Source organism: Amphiura filiformis, chromosome 20 (assembly GCF_039555335.1).
Source record: "Amphiura filiformis chromosome 20, Afil_fr2py, whole genome shotgun sequence".
In the NCBI taxonomy this organism is placed as follows: domain Eukaryota; kingdom Metazoa; phylum Echinodermata; class Ophiuroidea; order Amphilepidida; family Amphiuridae; genus Amphiura; species Amphiura filiformis.
The window spans coordinates 2921287-2941010 of NC_092647.1; the positions used below are offsets into that span (position 1 = coordinate 2921287).

Consider the following 19724-nt stretch of genomic DNA (forward strand, 5'->3'; position numbering starts at 1 on the left):
GATTTAGTAATATTATATATTTTGTGACTGCATGTTGGCGTTTTCGATGCGATTTTAGGCCTACCGTGATTTAACGTTGATATCTGGTCTTGCTCCTTTTATAATTTCACTTTGATCGTCGGCTTTTGTAAATAACAGAATGTAGATTGGCTCTGAATAAGTCTCGTAGTCCTCTTGGTGGGTTTTTTCATGATATACTTAGTTTGTATTTGCATGTAACAACCCAAAACCGACCTCTGATTTCAGGGTTGAAGGTTGCTTTCGGAATTTTCGTGGACTCAAACAAGTACACGAGTGGCGACTATGGTTTTATACTTCCCGCATTGATGATTGCGTCTACGTCTAACAATATATGTTGACTGTAGCTGGTATATACACTGGTATACAAAGATTTGGTTACATGTCAATGACCATTAACTTCAGGGATAGACCCTTAGATTATTTATGCGCCTTTCTATCATGCAGTATCTTTACCCGCAGACATGTGCCCATGTCATGCATGTGCCAGTATTGCGTAACGTTAAAGGTTAATACATTTCTTTGACTTCGAAGAAACTGTGTGATTCTATGGTCTAGCGGTCTAAGGCGTTGTGGTTTCACAAGTTGTTGTTCTCGGCGTCGCTTGTTCGAAACCGTGCGTGTCACTTTTCTTATGCTGCTTTATTTTTCCAACGTTAGGGCCTAGAAAAACTAGTTTATAATTTCTTTTTGTATTATTAATTAATTAATTAATTAATTAATTAATTTTATTTATTTAATGACGTTTTGGGGCTCGAGAGAACCGACATATTTATTTATTTATTTATTTATTTATTTATTTATTTATTTATTTATTTATTTATTTATTTATTCATTTATTTATTTATTATTTTTCGATTGATTATTTGATGAGTGAGTGAGCAGATTTATCGATTGCTACTTTAGTTGTGGGATTTCTATTTGATTTTTAATGACATCGTACATTAGTATTAATTTTTTCCGTTAAGCATTATCAAGAATTAATATCACAGGTTTTAGTGCAGATAGAAAGTTGGCTTAGTGATACTATCCGTTGATTCAGAACCGAAAGGTGCTGGGTACGATTCCCACCTATGCCTATTTTTTTAAAGACTTGGAAAATTTCTGCAGTAAGTTTATTTGGCGCGCGATCTTGGTTATTCATTTTCTGATGTCTGTGCCTCTTACAGACACCCTCCCTCTGGAATTCAAACCACGGTTCGCTCATTACACCTCCCTTAACATACACTGTCTACAGTCTATAGACGAATCCAACGAGCCAAGTCATGGTCAGGATTTCGTCGGCCATCTTTGGTTTCCCGCTAGCACCAACCTGTGGTATTGAGCGCCCGATTGTGCAAATAAAAGCCGCCTAACACCTGGAGAAGATGCAAAGACGAGGAGGGTTAATAGAATAATATATACAATAGAGGTAATCCTGTCGCATCTATTCATACATAGTCCTTTTGTTCATCCATTTGTACATCTATGAATACATGCGACGGGATTACCTGCGGAATTATCTCTATTGTATTATTCTATAAACCCTCCTCGACCTTAGGTGTAAGGCGGCTTTTATTTGCACAACTGTTGGAACTGTATTGTGTTGTAAACTTAAATCAATCTTTTGTCTACCTGTGTTTTCGCAGAAGGTGTAAAACGGGCGATGGAATGCAGTTTAAAATTTCCGCCAAGGCCGAATCATTTCACATTTTGGATGCATTGTAGCCGACGGGGACCCAACTAAAGGCTGCTAGTCAGGTGTAGGGATGCGTGTATTTGGATTCGTCTATAGCCATTCTGCCACATCACCTACAAACTTCTTTCACCCTACCTAAATTATTTAGGTCAATAATATTACTCCCAACCAATAAATATTGATTAGAACATTTATATATATTATGAATGAAGAAATATGCAAAGAAAAAGTTAAACATTTCCATAATTTTTACAATATCATTCTCACAAGGTATTTGTAGTAAAATAGAGCTTTGAAAATGGTGCGCTACTGATATAAGCGTAAAGCGTTACGATGAAAAGTGTAAAAAAACTACTTTCCTTTAAAATGATGTAACTTTATGATCTAAAATTCTTAGAAAAGATAAAACTACCATATTTTCAAATATTTAAACAATTAACCCCAAACTGGTACCAAAATGGTTTTTTTAATCGGCAAAAATGAGAAGTCGTCTGTACCAATCATTTTGATACACCCTGTACTGTAGTATAGATTAGGTGGACCTTATGTTACATTTTGGGATTGCAGTCTAGTCCATAATCACTGAAAACTGATGGGTACCAATTATTTTGATACTTTATTTTGATATCAGCCCATCAGATGCTATTTCCCATTCGACACCCCGTTCCTTTTTAAAAGAAGTATTATTTGGAAGCAAATTGCCTAAGTGTTTCAGGACCACTGCATGTTGGTAACATCTCAAATTATTTTGTTGAATAGTTTCCTGCCTAATCACTAAAGTAAACACATTACCCTACATGGTCTTGCTAGTTTTTGTCAGGGATATCTCATATCCCAGCTTTTACGAACACCAATTTTGTAACAGAAAATATAACATTGGATATGTTTATACACACATTTCTTATCACAAGAGTCAATAAACAATCAATTAACTAACAGTGTTCAATTAACTATAGAGAAAGGACTTACTTTTGTGCGCTGTAGTTATATTCTGAAGTAAATCGCCTTTTACAGCTTGCTGAATGCAGACAGTGGCGTAACCAGTGGGGGGGGGGGCGGACACAAAAAAACTGGGAAGAAGAGCAAACAATTGGGAAGGGGAGAAGGAGAGAAAAAGAGGGAAGAAAAAAGGGAAGGAGAAGAGAAAAAAGGGGAAAAGAGGGAAGAAGAGAAAGGGGAAAGAAGAAAAGAAAAAAGAGGGAAGAAAAAAGGGGAAGGGAGAAGATAAAAGGGAAGGGAGAAGATAAAAGGGAAAGAAACAGGGAAGACGATCTATACTACTTTCATTGTGACATTTGTACTCTGAAACACTGATTTTTTAGCTTCTAATATGCCAAAAACCAGGAGCTTCAGTGGGTTCTGCTCCCTTCACCCCCGCCGGGGCTTTGCCCCTGGACCCCACCAGGGGCCCTAATGCGGCCCCTGGACCCCATCCATTTTTAAAATGCTTCGCACATAAATACTATAACCTTTTGTAAAAAAATGGGAAATTTCTCAATCTTGCCCCCCCCCGGAAGGTCAGGTCTGGTTACACCCCTGAATACAGATGATGTCTTATCACTAAATAGATAAAATTATAGCTAATTATACTGACCATGGTGACCTGCTTAACCAATCAGTTATGTGTATTGTCAGCATGTGATTGCTATAAGCCAATTGCAAACATGTTTAATAAAAAAGGCTAAAAATTTCCTACTCTGAGCAGTCTTACTGGAGATAAATTGCGCCAAATTGTCTTTGTCATGGGGAGCAGGATTAGATAAAGGCATACAAACGAGGGTATGAGATATTACTTAGGAATCATTGCCTAGTCTCTTAACCACAGAGTTGGTGGCTTACAATAGCTATTCAAGACACATGGTATGTAAGGGATAAACTGTGCATATGAGATGTGGGTGCAAATGGTGTCAATGTTCAATGGCGTGAACAAAAACCGGTAGTATATAGCAAAATCATATGTAGGCATGTATATAGACAATGAATGGTCTATGGTTTATATTAAAGCGCTTTGTTCATGCTAAGGTGCTATATAAATTCCGTTTATCGTTTATATATATTAGGTTTACACCACATTTCGCCATACTGCATTCTAGAAACGCTTGCTGTTAGAATAAGAAAAATTTTAATTGTAATTATTGCACAGGTCACGGCAACCCTGTGACCTTTCCGGAAAAAGCCGAGTGGCAGGTTTTTCAAATAAATATTTTCTGTGTAAAAACTGTACCATCAGATAGGTAATGGAATATATGAATATTAACTGTACATCTATCATAGCAATTTTTGATAACAACTTGCGTCACAATTGATCTAGTATAGAAGGTATAGAATTTATTTCAATCTTATATACGCCATTTTTTTTGGAATTAAGTGAAAATTAATTCTGTAAAAAACTATTTTTTAAATTTTTTAATGTAATTTTCACATTAGACCCAACAAAAGATTACCGTTTTGTTGTTATGATAATCTAATCTTTTGATTTCGTAAATAAAATTAGGGGTCTAATGTGGATTTAGGATGCAAACTGGAACAATCCAATGCCTTGTCAAAAGTATTTGCTTCAAAATGGAGTTCGGATGCACTTCGTAATACAACTTCCGCTATTTGTGGGAAACCATATGCACAGCAGACCACGTGGCCGCCATATCAAAATCGATTTTATGTATTGTGTATGTAGGCCTATTCATAGGACCCTCGTATTAATTGTCTCTATGCGCTTGAGAATTCAACAATATAAATAATGGTAGCTTTATTATAATGCACATTAATGTTTTAAGCAGATAAAATTCCAAAATATGATGTAGTAATGAAGTGGCGATATATTAATATTATATATGTTTCAATTTTCACGATGATACTATGAAGTCCTTCGTGGTCGAGACTCGAGCGGTCTAAGGCGCTGGTCATTTGGTATACGTGATAGCGGCGCAGTGCAGCGTGGGTTCGAGCCCCGCCGCTGCCTAATTGAATTTCCTTCTTTTTTTAAATTTCATATTATGTTAGGGAAATGTGGCTGGGAGAATGTATGTATGGCGAAGAGTGGTGTGTATTAGGTTTAACGCTCTTTTGTTTTAAAATCTTTAAACATTTTTGTTCTCTTTCCTTTCCTGGGGGGGGGGGGGCAACTAACACAATGGCCATACGGGTATGCTTTCCCAGAGAGACCCCAGCTTGATCTAATGCGATCACTTTTAGCTATTTCATGATTTATAGACTAAAAAGTCACAGTGTGCTTCTTAATATTAATACTATTAAACAGAAAGACAGAAAATTTAAAAAAAATTTGAAGTTATAAATAAGAGAGTTGACAGAAAATATTAAGATAGGAGTTAATGCGTGGTTTGATGTTTAAGGGTGCATGTCCCATTATTTGTGGAATTTTGGATTGTCGTGAAACATGGTAGATGTAAGCGCGAAAAATGCTTGATGTGCTCACAATAATGAGCGCCCACAATTTGAAGTCATGTCAAGGTCATATGTGGTCAATTGAACATTTTCATGAAACTTGGTGGACGTGATCACAATTAAGCGCCAAACATATTCAATGTCATGTCAAGTTCATCTGACGTCTGCTGTTGGATTGTTGGATGCTAACGAAACTTGGTGTTATCATTTTCCAACTGAATATTGATTGTTGGATTGTCAGGAAACTTTCTTGTATTGAAATTTTTGTTACAATTCTGAATTAGATATATTATTTAGCACAAATTTTAAGGGTTAATTTGTATTTGTATTTCCTATATCCAGTTAATTAATTTACACACAAAACAAATTACCAGCATATCAGGGACTTATTAATGCAAATTATGAAACATGATCTTCATCCGTGGCATTGTCTTTTTTAAAGACATTTCTTGTTTAATAATATATTGATTTAAATGATGCAAATCAATTTTTTTTTTGCTGCTTCCGGAAGCCATGCTTCGACCAACAATACGACGTGTACCCTTAATACAATCCAATGGAGCTGTTTTTTGGTGGTGTGTGACCATAATTAAAGCAGCTATTTGACCTAGTATTTGCCAATATTATGATGTGCACGGCGCGGTGTGCAGTAACACTTAGAGAGAGCTGAAAGCAAAAGAGACGGAGTAGGAACATGTAAGCAGAAACATTGTAGTATGTGAAGAACGATGCTAAGAATAATATATGTCGTATGTGTCTTGTCTACCATAGCTCTGGTACATTACATATCTGCAGGTAAGACTGTTGCTTTCTTTGTTTTTGCACGGCAATGTGTTATTATTTCATCATTTGTATTTGCTCGAGGAGGGGGCTGGGTTCGAAATAAGGGTCAGGCTTGACGGGTACACGTTTCTTAAACCTTTTAAATGGGCAGTGCTAGTGCCAAATGGGTAACTTCTGAATTTTATAAGGTATAATTACCCCCCCAATCGATGGTAACTTCCAGTTTTTGATGGGTGAGCACTTTCGGGACACTTTGAACTCTGATAAATTGCTTTAATTATTATTCATTTATTTATTATTGCAATAATGTTATCGTTAAAAATATTTTGAATAATTAATTCATCAAATAACATTTTTTTAAATGTTTTATTGTAGTAAAACATTTTAAATTTATATTTGTACGCAAAAAATGTCAGAGTTCAAAGTGTCCCCAAAATTGTCCCACAATGCATTGCGAACTTTAAAGTCGATTTATCTTATTGCAGTTTAAACATTATTTGAAGAAAATGTATATAGTAGTCAAAAGGATGAGATAATGTTAAAATTTGGAGATGGGTGGGGTCCCGGGGATAGGGTCATGGAGACGGCTATGACCATCGAAGCTCTATCTTTCATGGTGTATAAATGTTAAGATGGGCTGCGGGAAAAAGAAAGTATTAAATTGTTTGTTAAAAAAGTATATACAACATTAAGCGGTAACAGAAATAACAAGAATAGTCTTTAAAAAAAGACAATCATCGCTAAGGTAGTAGGTAGCTATAACGTGAAGTCATGAAGGTCGCACAGCGTCATCATCCCTATATCAAAAATTGCCGTGATAGTAGGGCGAATCCACTAGTTCTTCAACAGCCACGCATGGCGATCTTGTTCGAGATAAGCCGACTCAGGCTAAGCACGTCACTTGAACGATATGAGATACCACAGCGTTTACATAGTTGAAATGCCCGCTGAAATGCCCGCATGCTCATTACCCTGTTTGACGTTGCCAACACAGGAAAATTCGATTTGTTGTCAGTTTTTTGTTTTCAGTTAACTCACTGGAAATCCAATTAATTATGCCTAAGATACGATTATCATATTCTTCCAATACATATGTTTAACTGCAATTCTACCGAAAGGTTTTTAAATTGACCGAAAATAATGTGATGAATTCAACTGTTTGATAATATAATCATACCAAAAGAATCAACACCATCAGTCAATTTTCATTATAACTAGGAATAAAATCAATTCATCTCAATATGAAACATAGGAATGTGATTTTATTGTCCCTGAACTTATAGACCATTGAAAGACTCGACCTCCGCTCGACCTTCAACAATACAGTGACATTAGGTGTAACATGTATATATTCATAGCTGCATCGCTACTCTATAAGCGATTGATTTTCAATGATTGGTTTTTAACAAACATAACCAATTAGTATAGGGCGCTGTGTGTTTGGGATTTTATGTTCCGACATAAGTGGAACCCACTGTTTTTTGGCATCCTTAAACCAGAAATGACTAAAATTTGATAAGAAGGTTGACAAACAGAAGGCCTTAACTCACAAAGGATTCCGTTGTGAGTTAAGGCCTCGAATTGTTCTATTTTTTCTAAGCCTCCTGTTGTTCCCACGTGGGTTCGAAGGTCACAGTGGGGGAAAAACTTAAAAATAGTGACATCATGTTGTAATGTATTTCAAAATTCCTCTTATCACACGGACTAAAAATCAATTGTCATATTTTTTCTACGGTGCTTAGTTCAGGAGTTGTAAGGTCAGAGGTCAAAATTAAAAAATGGTCCAATTTCATCAAAACTGGTCTCAAATTAATCTCCCTAACATAAGCAATTGCAAACATATACTTAATTCTCACAATTTAAGTGCAGTTTTGTATTGACATGTCCCCCTTCAGAGTTCATGAAGCCAAAGTCCAATAGAAATATGTACAAGAATAACATTAACCCATAATTTCATCCCACTCTGAGTTTATAAATTTCTGAAATAAATTATTTGCCTATTTGGTTTGCCGAGAAGAGTAATTTAAAGGGCATATATATTACTCGGACAACATCATATCATTGGCAAGCTAATATTATGAGGATAATGAAAATGACTCATTGTAGCTCTGTAACAAAACAACAACAACAAAATATAATGGACATCGGATGATCCTTTGGCTAAATAAATTTTCGTGTACGTAAAGGCGCAAATTTCTTAAAGGGCATATGTATTGCTCGGACAACATCATATCATTGGCAAGCTAATATTCTGAGGAATGACTCCTTTTTTGAGAAAATAAGTCGTTTAAAATAAATGATATCCACAAAAACCAACTGTAACCGGTGAATTCCTTCGAACAAGACAGATTTGACCTAGAAACTACAGTGACGTAAAAATATGAACATGGCCAGCTTTGAGAGAATGGACTGCCAACACTCTCTGTTTTTGTTATCACAAAAAATTATCAAGTATTACAAATTTAATGGTTTTTACACATGAAATCAGGCCGCTTCTTTATTATATATTAGTAAATTGTGAGATTACAATTCATATGTATATCAACTTGGTGAGAAATACTTGGACTACTAGTAAAACATAAAACAAAAAATTTAGATCAATTTCACCGCACGAGCAGAATTTAAGCATGACATATCAATATTGTATTTATCATGTTTATTATGCAAATAACCAATTTCAATGGCCCGGTAACTGTCACTTTAAAGTTGATCAAAATAGGGAATAAAGGGCAATTTTAAAAATATTGAATCTTTTAAGGGGTGGGGTATGAACGTTTGGACAGTATTTATTGTGGGATATTAGAGCACATCAGACATATCGAGTTGCATTCTGCATACGAAGAATGTCCGTCTGATATCAAATAATTTTGATTTTTTTTTTTAATTCGCAATGTAATTGTGGCAAATCATTAAAAATTGATATTTTTGATATAAAACAGTACTCGAAGTAAACTTTATATATATGATGATTTATATTTGAAGTGTATGTAGGTGGGATGAAAAGCCGACGATCAATTGAAAATTTTGACCTTTCGTATTGAAGATATGGATTTTTTACAAAACACACCCAAAAAAAATAGGTCTTTTGGAAAAATAATCCATATCTTCAATATGAAAGGTCAAAATTTTCAATTGATCGTCGGCTTTTCCTCCCAGTTACATACACTTTAAGAATATATCATTAAATTTATAAAATTTACTTCGAGGACTGTTATATCTCAAAAATGTGAAAAATATCAAATTTTATGACTTAGGGACGCACCATTATTGTCTGTCCAATTAACTTAGACACCCGGTTTTTGTTACTTATTTGAAAAAATATCCACTTTTAAAGAAAGTCATGAAAGAAAAGTGTTAACATTCGCTGAGACCTAACGGGATTTTTGTGTTTCCAAAGCATTGAGTGAGAGTTTACCAGAAATTCTATTGAAATTGGAAGGTTTTTTTTTTTTTTTTAAAAATAATCCGGTAGAAGTTGGGTACCATTATTTTGGAAGGTCTCATTATACAGATTTGTAGGTATGGTGATTTTGGATAGTGAATGGATGAATAGTAAATTAATTATACTTCTCACCAAAAAAAAAAAAAAAAAATGAAAAATATAATTCAGTTCATAAAATGCAGACAGTGTTTCTAATTGGCATATTTATTCTTAGTGTATTAACTATAAGTGATCCCAGCTGTCCCTCAACCAATGATAACAATTCGGCGCGGTATTTGAATCTTCTTCTGTGCATGCTTTTGGCTTGGCCCAATTCTAAGAAAATACCAATTGTATGCACTATAAATGTTCTGATGTTTTTGGTGAGGAGTATAATTCACAATACACTCCAGCCGCATAGTAACTTGCTCTATCATTTGTTATAATGCACCAACTGTGACATCTTTTGAGTTATAGAGGTTGTGCATGGAATTATTTATTGGCTCCAAACAAAGGATTTGAACCGGCATGCGCGTATTTTTTTTTTTGGGGGGGCTTTGGGGCGCCAGCCCCCCCGGGGTCAAAGTAGGGGGCGGCCAAAACGAAGGGGCGGCGGAAGAAGAAGGGGCGGCAAAAACAGGGGCGGCAAAAACGAAGGGGCGGCAAAAGCGAATTAGCAAAGAAAAAAGGGCGCAAGAAATTGAAAAAGTATTAAAAAAATTTGATAAAAGGTTGCTTTTAGGGCGCTTGCGCCTAAAATCCTTTTTTTTTTTTTTTTTTTTTTTTTTTTGCTCTTCACTTTTCAAACGACCGTGAAAAAATTGGGTCAACCTTTTCGGGTTGTTAAGGAAGGGGCGGCAAAATTGTATCTTCTTCAGCCCCCCGGGGTTGGGGCGCCTACGGTACGCCACTGACCGGTGTCCTTCACCGAAATCATGGCACAGTGCAGTCCATTCAATCAAATATTGTCATCAACCTATTTGATTGTAGTGTATTTGTTATGTGTGTGAGACGACCTCTCGCAGTAGATTGCAAACATGCTTTTATTGAATGCATTTGAGTAGACCACCATTATTGTGAATTAGTAAAAGGATCAAAGAAAAAAGGGTGGAATCACTGATCAATATGCATGATTACAATGTTCAAACACCTTACTGTAAATAGATTATCCCATCAGAAGCTTCCAGTCATTAGGAATATTCGGCTGGACCCAGATATCTTGCTGTAAATCGGTCAAAATTGAATAAAAGTAGACAAGGAAGAATATTTTTTTTTTTTTTACTAATAATTTCTGTTAGGTCTGACCGTGTTTAGCAACTTTTCTTTCATGACTTTTTTCCAAAGTGAAAACTTTTCGAAATATATCCTAAAAACCGGGTGTCTAAGTTATTTGGACAGACAATAGATATCACGGGGGGCTAGGAGTTTTTGAAAAAAATTGCCTCACTGATGAGTAAAAAAAAAATTAAAGGTATACATTAAAATTGAAAAAAGACAACTTCGCCGGCGAAAAAAAAAATTTTGCCTCCAAAGGCAGCGAAAATTTTTTTGCCGCATTCGGCGGCAAAATAAACATTTTTTTGCCTGACCCAAACTCCCTAGCCCCGACCCCCGTATAAATATCTAATGGTGCGTCACTTAGTCCGTTTAAAATCTAAACCCTTGAGTGGCAGATTAAGATTATGTCTTGCACAGCGGGTGTATGTATTTCAACTGGGATAGCCAAATCCATAATGCTTATATTTTTCCCTATACTCTTCCTGTTATACAATTCTCTTTTGGGTGTAAAATGGATATCAAAATTAGGTATTTGCCATTAAGCTACGTTTACTACAGAATTACACATTTTCTGATCTCAATATCTTTATACTTGTTTGTCAGAGGACTACTACACTGTTTAATTAAAATTATGGTGTCATATGAAGCTTTTATACATAAATCATGTTACCATGGAAGTATAATAGATTCTCTAGTACTTCCACGTAGTTATGCTCCACCATCAGCTTGCACATTCATTGATTTTATGATTCATGTTATTGGGATGGCAACAAATATGTCAGACATTTAACTAGGTCACATTTGCCTGTCTGTCTTAAGGCCAAATAAAAAATAGATTTGTTTCATATCCCCAGCGCGAATTAGATGTATGCTGCTCGTTTGCTCATGAAATATGGCAGAAATTGAACTTCATTTCTTATTTTGCATTTGGGATATAAATACAAAATCTGCTATAATACTCATATAATAATAATGTTAAATTTCGAATTTGCTTCCGATCGAATCAGCAACTTCAATAATATATTTAATACACACAGCTTTAAACGCAACATGATTTCTTCAACCCCATGAAATTGCAGTAGTGAGGGTGAAATGTCATTACCTAGGTGGGTTTACACCCACCTAGGTATTATAATCAGTTGTGTTGTTCTTCCGCTGGCAACAGAGACTCATCTATGATGGCCCAGTTCTTGAACCCCAATATATTTGTATATTCATTGAATAACCTTTGACAAATTTGGGTACAAAAAAACTCATACTCTGTAACAAATTCAAAATGCTATGTCACTTGCACATATAATCATGGAAGTATACTATATAGTGAGCATGGTCAGAACAGAGATCAAAAGTAGAATCAGACTTGCAGCTGGAAGTTGATTCCCAATTGGGTAATAAAACCACCCCTTGCTGCAACCCAGTCACAACACTAATTTCACTGACCTCCAAGCAGGTGATGTCAGCCACTTACTCCGATTTTACCATTCAGAAGTTCACTGGCGGTTGTCATATGGTTGTTGTGGATATTATAATAATGTGCAGATGATGAGCATTGATCATGTTGATTACCTAGCTGGGGGATTTACTGTTTTGCTATCCAATCTTTCTGACAATAACTTCAAATTGCTTCTCCTCCTACATGTTACACCCTACAATTATGTCACTTGGACCGCAGACCCTAGAAAGTTCTATGGTCTGTGCTTGCACATATGTATCGGCTATATCCAGTGGCCATAGGGTCTAAACAGAATTGAGGTCAAAGGTCATTAAGAGGGCATTTCCGGTATTTAACCAAATACCTTCAAACTGCTTCTTCTGTCACATGTTATACATGTATATAGTACAATGATGTAATTTGCATATATGCATCGGCTATACCACACGCCTATAATACAGAATTGGGGTCAAAGGTCATTAAGGGGGTAAAATCTTACAATTGTATTATCTGGATATCTGTAAGGGGTATGGGGATCAAAGTCGGTGACGACAAATCTCATGACCAGGGGAACGTTTTGCAGGGGTCAGGTCAAAGGTCATGCAGATGTGAAATACATTTCCTGTACATCTGTAAGGAGTACGGGGCTCAAACTTGGTGACAACAAACTTAATGATCAGGGGAACATTTTGGGTCAAATGTTATCTGGGGTTAAATCTTAGAATTCACTTTCTGGATACCTGCAAGGTGTATGGGGCTCAAATTCAGTGACAACAAATCTCATGATCAGGGGAACATTTTGCAGGGGTCAGGTCAAAGGTCATATAGAGGTCAAATCTTAAAATGTCTTTTCTGGACATCTATAAGGGGTACGGGACTCAAACTCGGTGACAACAAACTTGATGACCATGGTAACATTCTTGAACATTTTGCAGGGGTTAGGTCAAAGGTCATCTGGGGTCAAATTTTCAAATTGCATTTTCTGGACATCCGTAAGGAGAAAGGGACTCAAACTCGGTGACAACAAACGTCATGACCAGGGGAAAAATTTTGGAAAATTTTGCAGGGGTCAGATACCTCCACAACACCAACACGCCCCACCTAGGTTTGTGGTCTATGACCATCATTTGCCACTAGTTTCAATACTATTTTCATGCGCGTATTTTAGGGGCGACTGTGGCGGCGGAAGAAAAAGGGGCGGCAAACGAAGGGGCGGCGGCAGAAGAAGGGGCGGCAAAAAGAATTAGTAAAGGAAAAGGGCGGAAAAAACTTGAAAAGTATAAACAATTTAAAGAAAAAAAATGTACTATACATCAAAATATGTTGCTTTTAGGGCGCTAGTGCTTATAATCAGGGTTTTCTTTAACGCACAAAACACGCGTATTTACGCGTTCAGGCACTTTGCTGACTCCTTTAAATCCAAAGTCCGAAAGTCCAACGCGTACAAAATCTTGAAAACGTACGCGTTCAGATATTGCAAGATTTGAATAGAGAAACACCCGATATTGTTCATTTATTCTCGGCTTTTGGCATTTAGGACCTACTCCCGATATGTAGGGCCCATCACATTTTTGTAAGCTTTGATCCATGCATGTTTTAGTGTTTGCGAGTCTCTAAAATGTAGAGTGTCAGTTTGAAATCTTGCAAATTGGGTTCGGGTCCTTTTTTCTGTTTAAATGATGCACATGTCTTCAATTGGACTTTAATTTTGCAAAATTTTCCCTCTCAGGGGTGAACATCCCCCTCAGACACCCCCATGCGTAGTGGATAAACAAGTTACCATTTTCGCTTCTGCTTTCGACATTTGCTAATTTAGGCCATATTGTTAACACAATTTATAAACTTAATTGGGAAATCGTGACAACGAAAGGCTTCATGGACCATCATTTCACAATTTTCGGCTTTTCAACTTAAATTTTACACAGTAATAGTGCCAAAATGGTCCACCAAATCGCTTCAATTAGGTCTTCATTTTGCCAAATTTTCCTATTTCTGAGGGGGGGGACATCATCACCCTGCGTAGTTGATAAACAAATGGCCACTTTCACTTCTGCTTTCGACATTTGCCAATTTATGTTTAACACAATTTATAGGCCTACCATATAAATAGGGAAAACTTGCCGTCCGAAGGCTCCATCATGATCATGTCCATGGACTGCTCATTTCACAAATGTTCGGCTTTTTTAAACTAAAATTTTCCACATTAATGGTGCCAAAATGATCCACCAAATTGCTTCAATTAGGTCTTCATTTTGGAATGGTGAAAAAAATGTCTTGAAGTATACCGCACCTTTTGGCGAAAGAATAAGTTTATGGTACAAACAATAATTTTGCCATTGTTGAAATATGGTGCAAAAGTGGAATAAATTCGTGCTAAGCGCGCAAAAATGTGCACTTTTTGGGCTAAAATGACCAAATATGAGGTTAATTTGGTCAGAAACCCACATACAGGCGTCAACATTGGGGGATGATTGTATGGACCATCCCCTGGCAAAATATTTGGGGAGATTCCCCCCGATCTACGCCTATAGCTCCAAAAACACATATATTGTTTAAAATGTCTTCAAAAATAATATTATAAAAATACCCCTTGGGCAATGTTTTTGACTCCCTCAGAGGAAAAATTCACAATTAAAAGAGTCAAAAAATTTGAAAATACCCCTTCAGCAAAATGCTTAAAGAAAACCCTGACTTATAATCCTTTTTTCATTTATAAATTTTTTTTTGCTCGTCACTTTTTCAAACCACCGATTTTTTTTTTTGATTTTTTTTAAGGCTGTTGAGGAAGGCGCGACAAAATTGAAAATTTCCTTCAGCCCCCCGGGGTAGGAGCGGCCACGGTACGCCACTGATTTTGTAGGTCTTACTCTAGCCTGCATGGAAGTGTGCTGTATGACAACAATTGCATTTGGGATATAAATACAATAACCCAAATTGGCATTGTTGAATTATAAAAGATAAAATTAAATACCGCGCATTATATTTTCAATTCCCATAGGACATGAGACAAATCAATTTTTTTTCTTGGCCTTACTCATTTATTTTTATAGGCATCAAAAACCTAAGTGTGTCCAGAGTAAACTTGCATGTCAATTTGTTAAAGCGCACTTTAGCAAAGTCACAGTTAAACATTTCCGTAATCAATTCAAAACAAAACTGATCTCTAAATATAATTAATATTTTTCGTGGTGGAAACTGTGCGTAGATGCATTTATCCGGGGCATTTATAAGAGAATCGTAGTCAAAACTTTTCATATGGATTGGAAAAGTAAAAATAAAAATAACGTGAAAAATTGATGAACCAAGTCCAAGCGTGAATTTAAAGTAATAATAAGACTAGCCCAGGGGCGTAGCCAGCTTTTTTGGTCAGGGGTGGCAAAATAAAATTTTGGGGGCACAGACGAAAAAAATTGCAGTTGCATCATACAATACATAGAGACTGTATGTCTTCGAGCTTCCCGAAAAGGGCCTTATTGGGATGCTGTGCGCGCGTAGCGCGAAAAAAATGGTATTTTACACTATTTTCGCCCATTATCCGGCTAAAAAAGGGCTTTATTGTTACAATGTGCGCTTGTAGCGCGAAAATTTTTTGTATTTTACACTATTTTGGCCCTGAATTTTGCTAGAAAAGGGGCTCCTTGCCCTTTTTCTTTTCCATTGCCCTCCTGATTTTCTCTTTTTCTTTCATTTTTTTGTTTATTTCTCTTGGTCTGAGCACTGGAAGTTAGAGTACACTATTGCTTGTTGAAGTTGAACATAAAACACAATTGACTATAAGTAGGGATGACCAATGAACCATCAACTTGATTAGAACACTCCCATAGACATGCAGGGAGCTCAACTGTGCACTGCTTGCACAGACATTTCTAAATTTAGCTCATTCTTTTAATTTTCAAAATTTTTCTGTAAAAATTGGAGATGTTAATGCCAATTATATTTTGTAACTATCCTGCAAATTACAGCAACATAACTTATTTGGTTTTTCTGTAAGTGTGAGTCAAAATTGGTCCATCGCCACAGTGCGCTTAATTGCCAGTGGCCAAATGCTCGGTTGTTTGATGTATATAGAATTGTCTTCATTATTAACTAAATGAAAACTATAGATGGCGCTATATATTCTAAATCATATTTCTATATTTGCAAGAGGTAGGTGATTAATACTGCCATTAAAACAGCTGGAATAGGTGAAACAGCAAGAAGGATTTTTTTAAACATATTTTATCAAACAATAAAAGGAATTATTTGTATTAAAAACTTTTAAAGAGTAATTTCCAGTAACTAAATAGCGCCACCAATTTTGTAAGTAATAGGCACAATTTATATCCGAAAAAGCTTTAGAAAATGCTATAAAAGTGGATAATTTTGTAAAAGAGGGGAAATTAAAGTTACGAATGACTCAAAAGCATCTGCATACATTAGCATGATATCGCCTTTAGCTGTTTAAGCCTAAAATTTGGTTGTACATCATGGGTTTTTTTTGACAAACTAATAAATGATCCCATCAAACAACCGTGAGCACTGCTCAGAATGGCACACAATATTCAGATGAATAAGATCAGGTGAACACCTTGACCTACTGAGCTGTAATTTGGCAGAGTTGTCGTTATTACCTCTATCATACCATCTGTAAAAAGGTTAACAAAATGGACAAGTAGATCTTGAGTTAAAAATTAAATCACCAGCTTCCCTTTGGAATTTCCATACACCTTTCGAATCATGTTAAATAGACACCTTTCTTAACATAAATGTGAAGTTTCGTGCTCATTTGATGTATTTTTCACCTGATCTCAACCCTAAACATTTTCTTATATTTATACCATCTGCACTGACTTGCTGCTATACACGCACAGGAGCTGTACTTTTAAAATACGCGCCTAATCAATAATGAATCTTTCACTCCATTGTTAAAGTACTGTGCTCCCTGTAGCATATGTAGTGACCAGGTCCTAGAGTGTGATGGTTTTGTAGCAGATGACAGTATTCATTCAAGCCTATCAAGGTCAGTTATTAGCCACTTGCTGAATGGCTGGGCATTATCAGCTATCAAAGAGATACCTTATGCTGCTGCCAATCACAATAGAGGTTAAACATTTTGTTAAAACCCCAGAAGTGATATCAGGACAAAGCTGTGCATGTTGGTACTTGATTTTTTGGATTCCTATGTTGAAAATCCCTTGTAGTACATTAGTACTTTTCTTATGTGTAGTGTATATTGTTGTGGAAAAAAGTTCACCTGGACTTTTGATTTTGTGCCACTTCGGCCATTATGGATGATTTTGAGCAAATGTTTTCTAAAAGCATGATTTCAGTCCCTCGGTTTGAAGAAATACTTAATGCTATTGACTAGTAAAGTGCCATTTCATAAGAAACTCCTTTGATACTTTCACAATATGCTTGTTTCATGTTTGCATATATATTAAAATAAAGAAATATAAAAGGTAAATATATGCTTATACCAATTTTGCTCACATTGCTATATTTTAGACTTTGTCAATTTATTTCGTTCCAATGACCGGTCAGAATTCGAAAAGTTTTTGACCGATTTTGACCATTTAACCACCAAAATACTTCTGTTGATGAGTTCTTTCCAGAAAACAATCTTTTGTAGCAATAGGGGCAACACGAAATTATGATGGTCATCCCTACTATAAGCATGATATGTGCTGTGATTAGGGACGCACCATTATACTTTGATCAGCTCATAATCGACGGGCCTTATAACATCGCGGATTAATATCAAAATATTTTATTTTGAGAATTTTCTTGTGACATCTCGCTAGAAGCATCACCAATTATTATTTCAAGTCCTATACTTTGTCTACTTTCTTTAACACACTAAATAAAGACCAGTCAGGTCAGCTAATAGTGCTCTTAACGTGGGTCTACTTTTCGGCGTAATGATAAAAGCCTAACATTTCCCGCCTATTACGAGCTGATCAAACTATAGACTTCAAGGGGGGTTAGGAAGTTGGGGTCGGGGGAAAATGTCGCCGCCGAAAGGCCGCGATTTTGTTGAATGTCATGCATTTTTTTTTAGTGTTAGTAGGGAAAGTTTTTTTTGCTCATGTAGTGGGGAATTTTTTTTCAAAACTTCCTAACCCCCCCCCCCCCCTTGAAGTCTAAATTAGACTCTAATGGTGCTTCCCTTTAATATAGGCCTATATTGCTTGTAGATCAATGTTTTGCCTGAAGTATAATAGTAATATATATAGTATTTTGTTTTTCCACCTGATATTAGTGGCATTGAACTGTGAGAGTTCTGAATATGAGAAAATTCCACCCGAAATTAGGCATTTTCCCATTGAATAACCTTAAGCTCTTGCCATGGATGTATGATGTTCTATGTACGTGTGTGTGTTCTATGTATAGAATAAAATGCATTAGTCTATAGAAAGTATAATACAAAATACAAATTAATACAAATTTTATGACAAATTATTCAAATTTGATATTTTTTAAATTTTTGATAGATAACAGTCCTCGCGGTAAATTTTATCAATCTAATGATATGTACTTAAAGTGTATATGGCTGGGATGAAAAGCAGACGAATTTTGATGGACCGAGTAAAAAACGGCTACATTTCTTAAACGAGCATATTTATGTGGCATAACTGCCTGCTCTTGCATCTACCAGGAGTCTTGATAATATATTCAACAACTCTCCCTATACCTTTGTACAGGAGCCAACCGACCCCGGGGCCCCCTCCAAGGGGTCATTTGAGGTCAAATGACTAAAAACTGTCATATGGGCATGAAACTAGGTCCTACGGGACTCAAACTCGGAGGGTGGGTGTAGTTCTGTCATGGCAAGAAGATGTTCATGTTCGTTAAGTCATCCGACCCCGGGCCCCCTCCAAGGGGTCATTTGAGGTCAAATGACTAAAAACTGTCATATGGGCATGAAACTAGGTCGTACGGGGCTCAAACTCGGTGGGTGGGTGTAGTTCTGGCCTGTCAAGAAGATGTTTATGTTCGTTTTAAAGTCATCTGACACCGGGGTCCGCTCCCAGGGGTCATCTGAGGTCAAATTACTAAAAAGTGTCGTATGGGCATGAAACTTGGTAGGTACAGTCAACATTTAAAACAACATTTTTTGAAGGTCATTTTGGGGTCATCCAAGGTCACCACGGGTCATCTGAGGTCAAATTAGTAAAAACTCATATATGGGCATGAAACTTGGTGGGTACAGTCAACATTTAGAGTTATAAGTTTAGATCATTTTGGGGTCATCCAAGGTTACCCAGGGGTCATCTGAGGTCAAATTACTAAAAACTGTTGTATGGGCATGAAACTTGGTGGGTACAGTTAACATTTAGAGCCAAATTTTGGAAGGTCATTTTTGGGTCGCCAGGGGTCATCTGAGGTCAAATTAGTAAAAACTGTCATATGGGCATGTCACCATCAGCCTGGTAATCGCGCTCAGGCGAGAACCGCCAAATATGGTAACCGCCTATTCTATTTTAAAACTGATGCATCAATGACTATGTTCATCATGTCATTATTGTATCTATAGCTGTGTTCACGCATGCACTTATTACCGGTAATATTTTATCTAGGCTTATGTCCGATCGAATTAAATATTTCCGCTAATCCCTTAGTGCGTCCACATTTGTCGGCAATAGCGCTATACGCTGGCGAAGTTACGTAATAATCGGATTAACTACCATAGCAATAGGTGAATCATGCTGATTAGTTGCACCTGTAAGATTAGT

At 36.4% G+C, this 19724-nt stretch overlaps 1 protein-coding gene across 1 annotated transcript in view; it reads left to right on the plus strand.

The window, feature by feature from the left end:
• The first annotated feature begins 5757 nt into the window (after positions 1-5757).
• LOC140142549 (scavenger receptor cysteine-rich domain superfamily protein-like) overlaps positions 5758-19724 on the plus strand; it is an 81623-nt gene continuing 67656 nt past the window's right edge. The window contains exon 1 of the mRNA XM_072164543.1: positions 5758-5893. Coding sequence (XP_072020644.1) covers positions 5827-5893 — 67 coding nt within the window. The 5' untranslated portion in view covers positions 5758-5826. The remainder of the gene's footprint in view (positions 5894-19724) is intronic.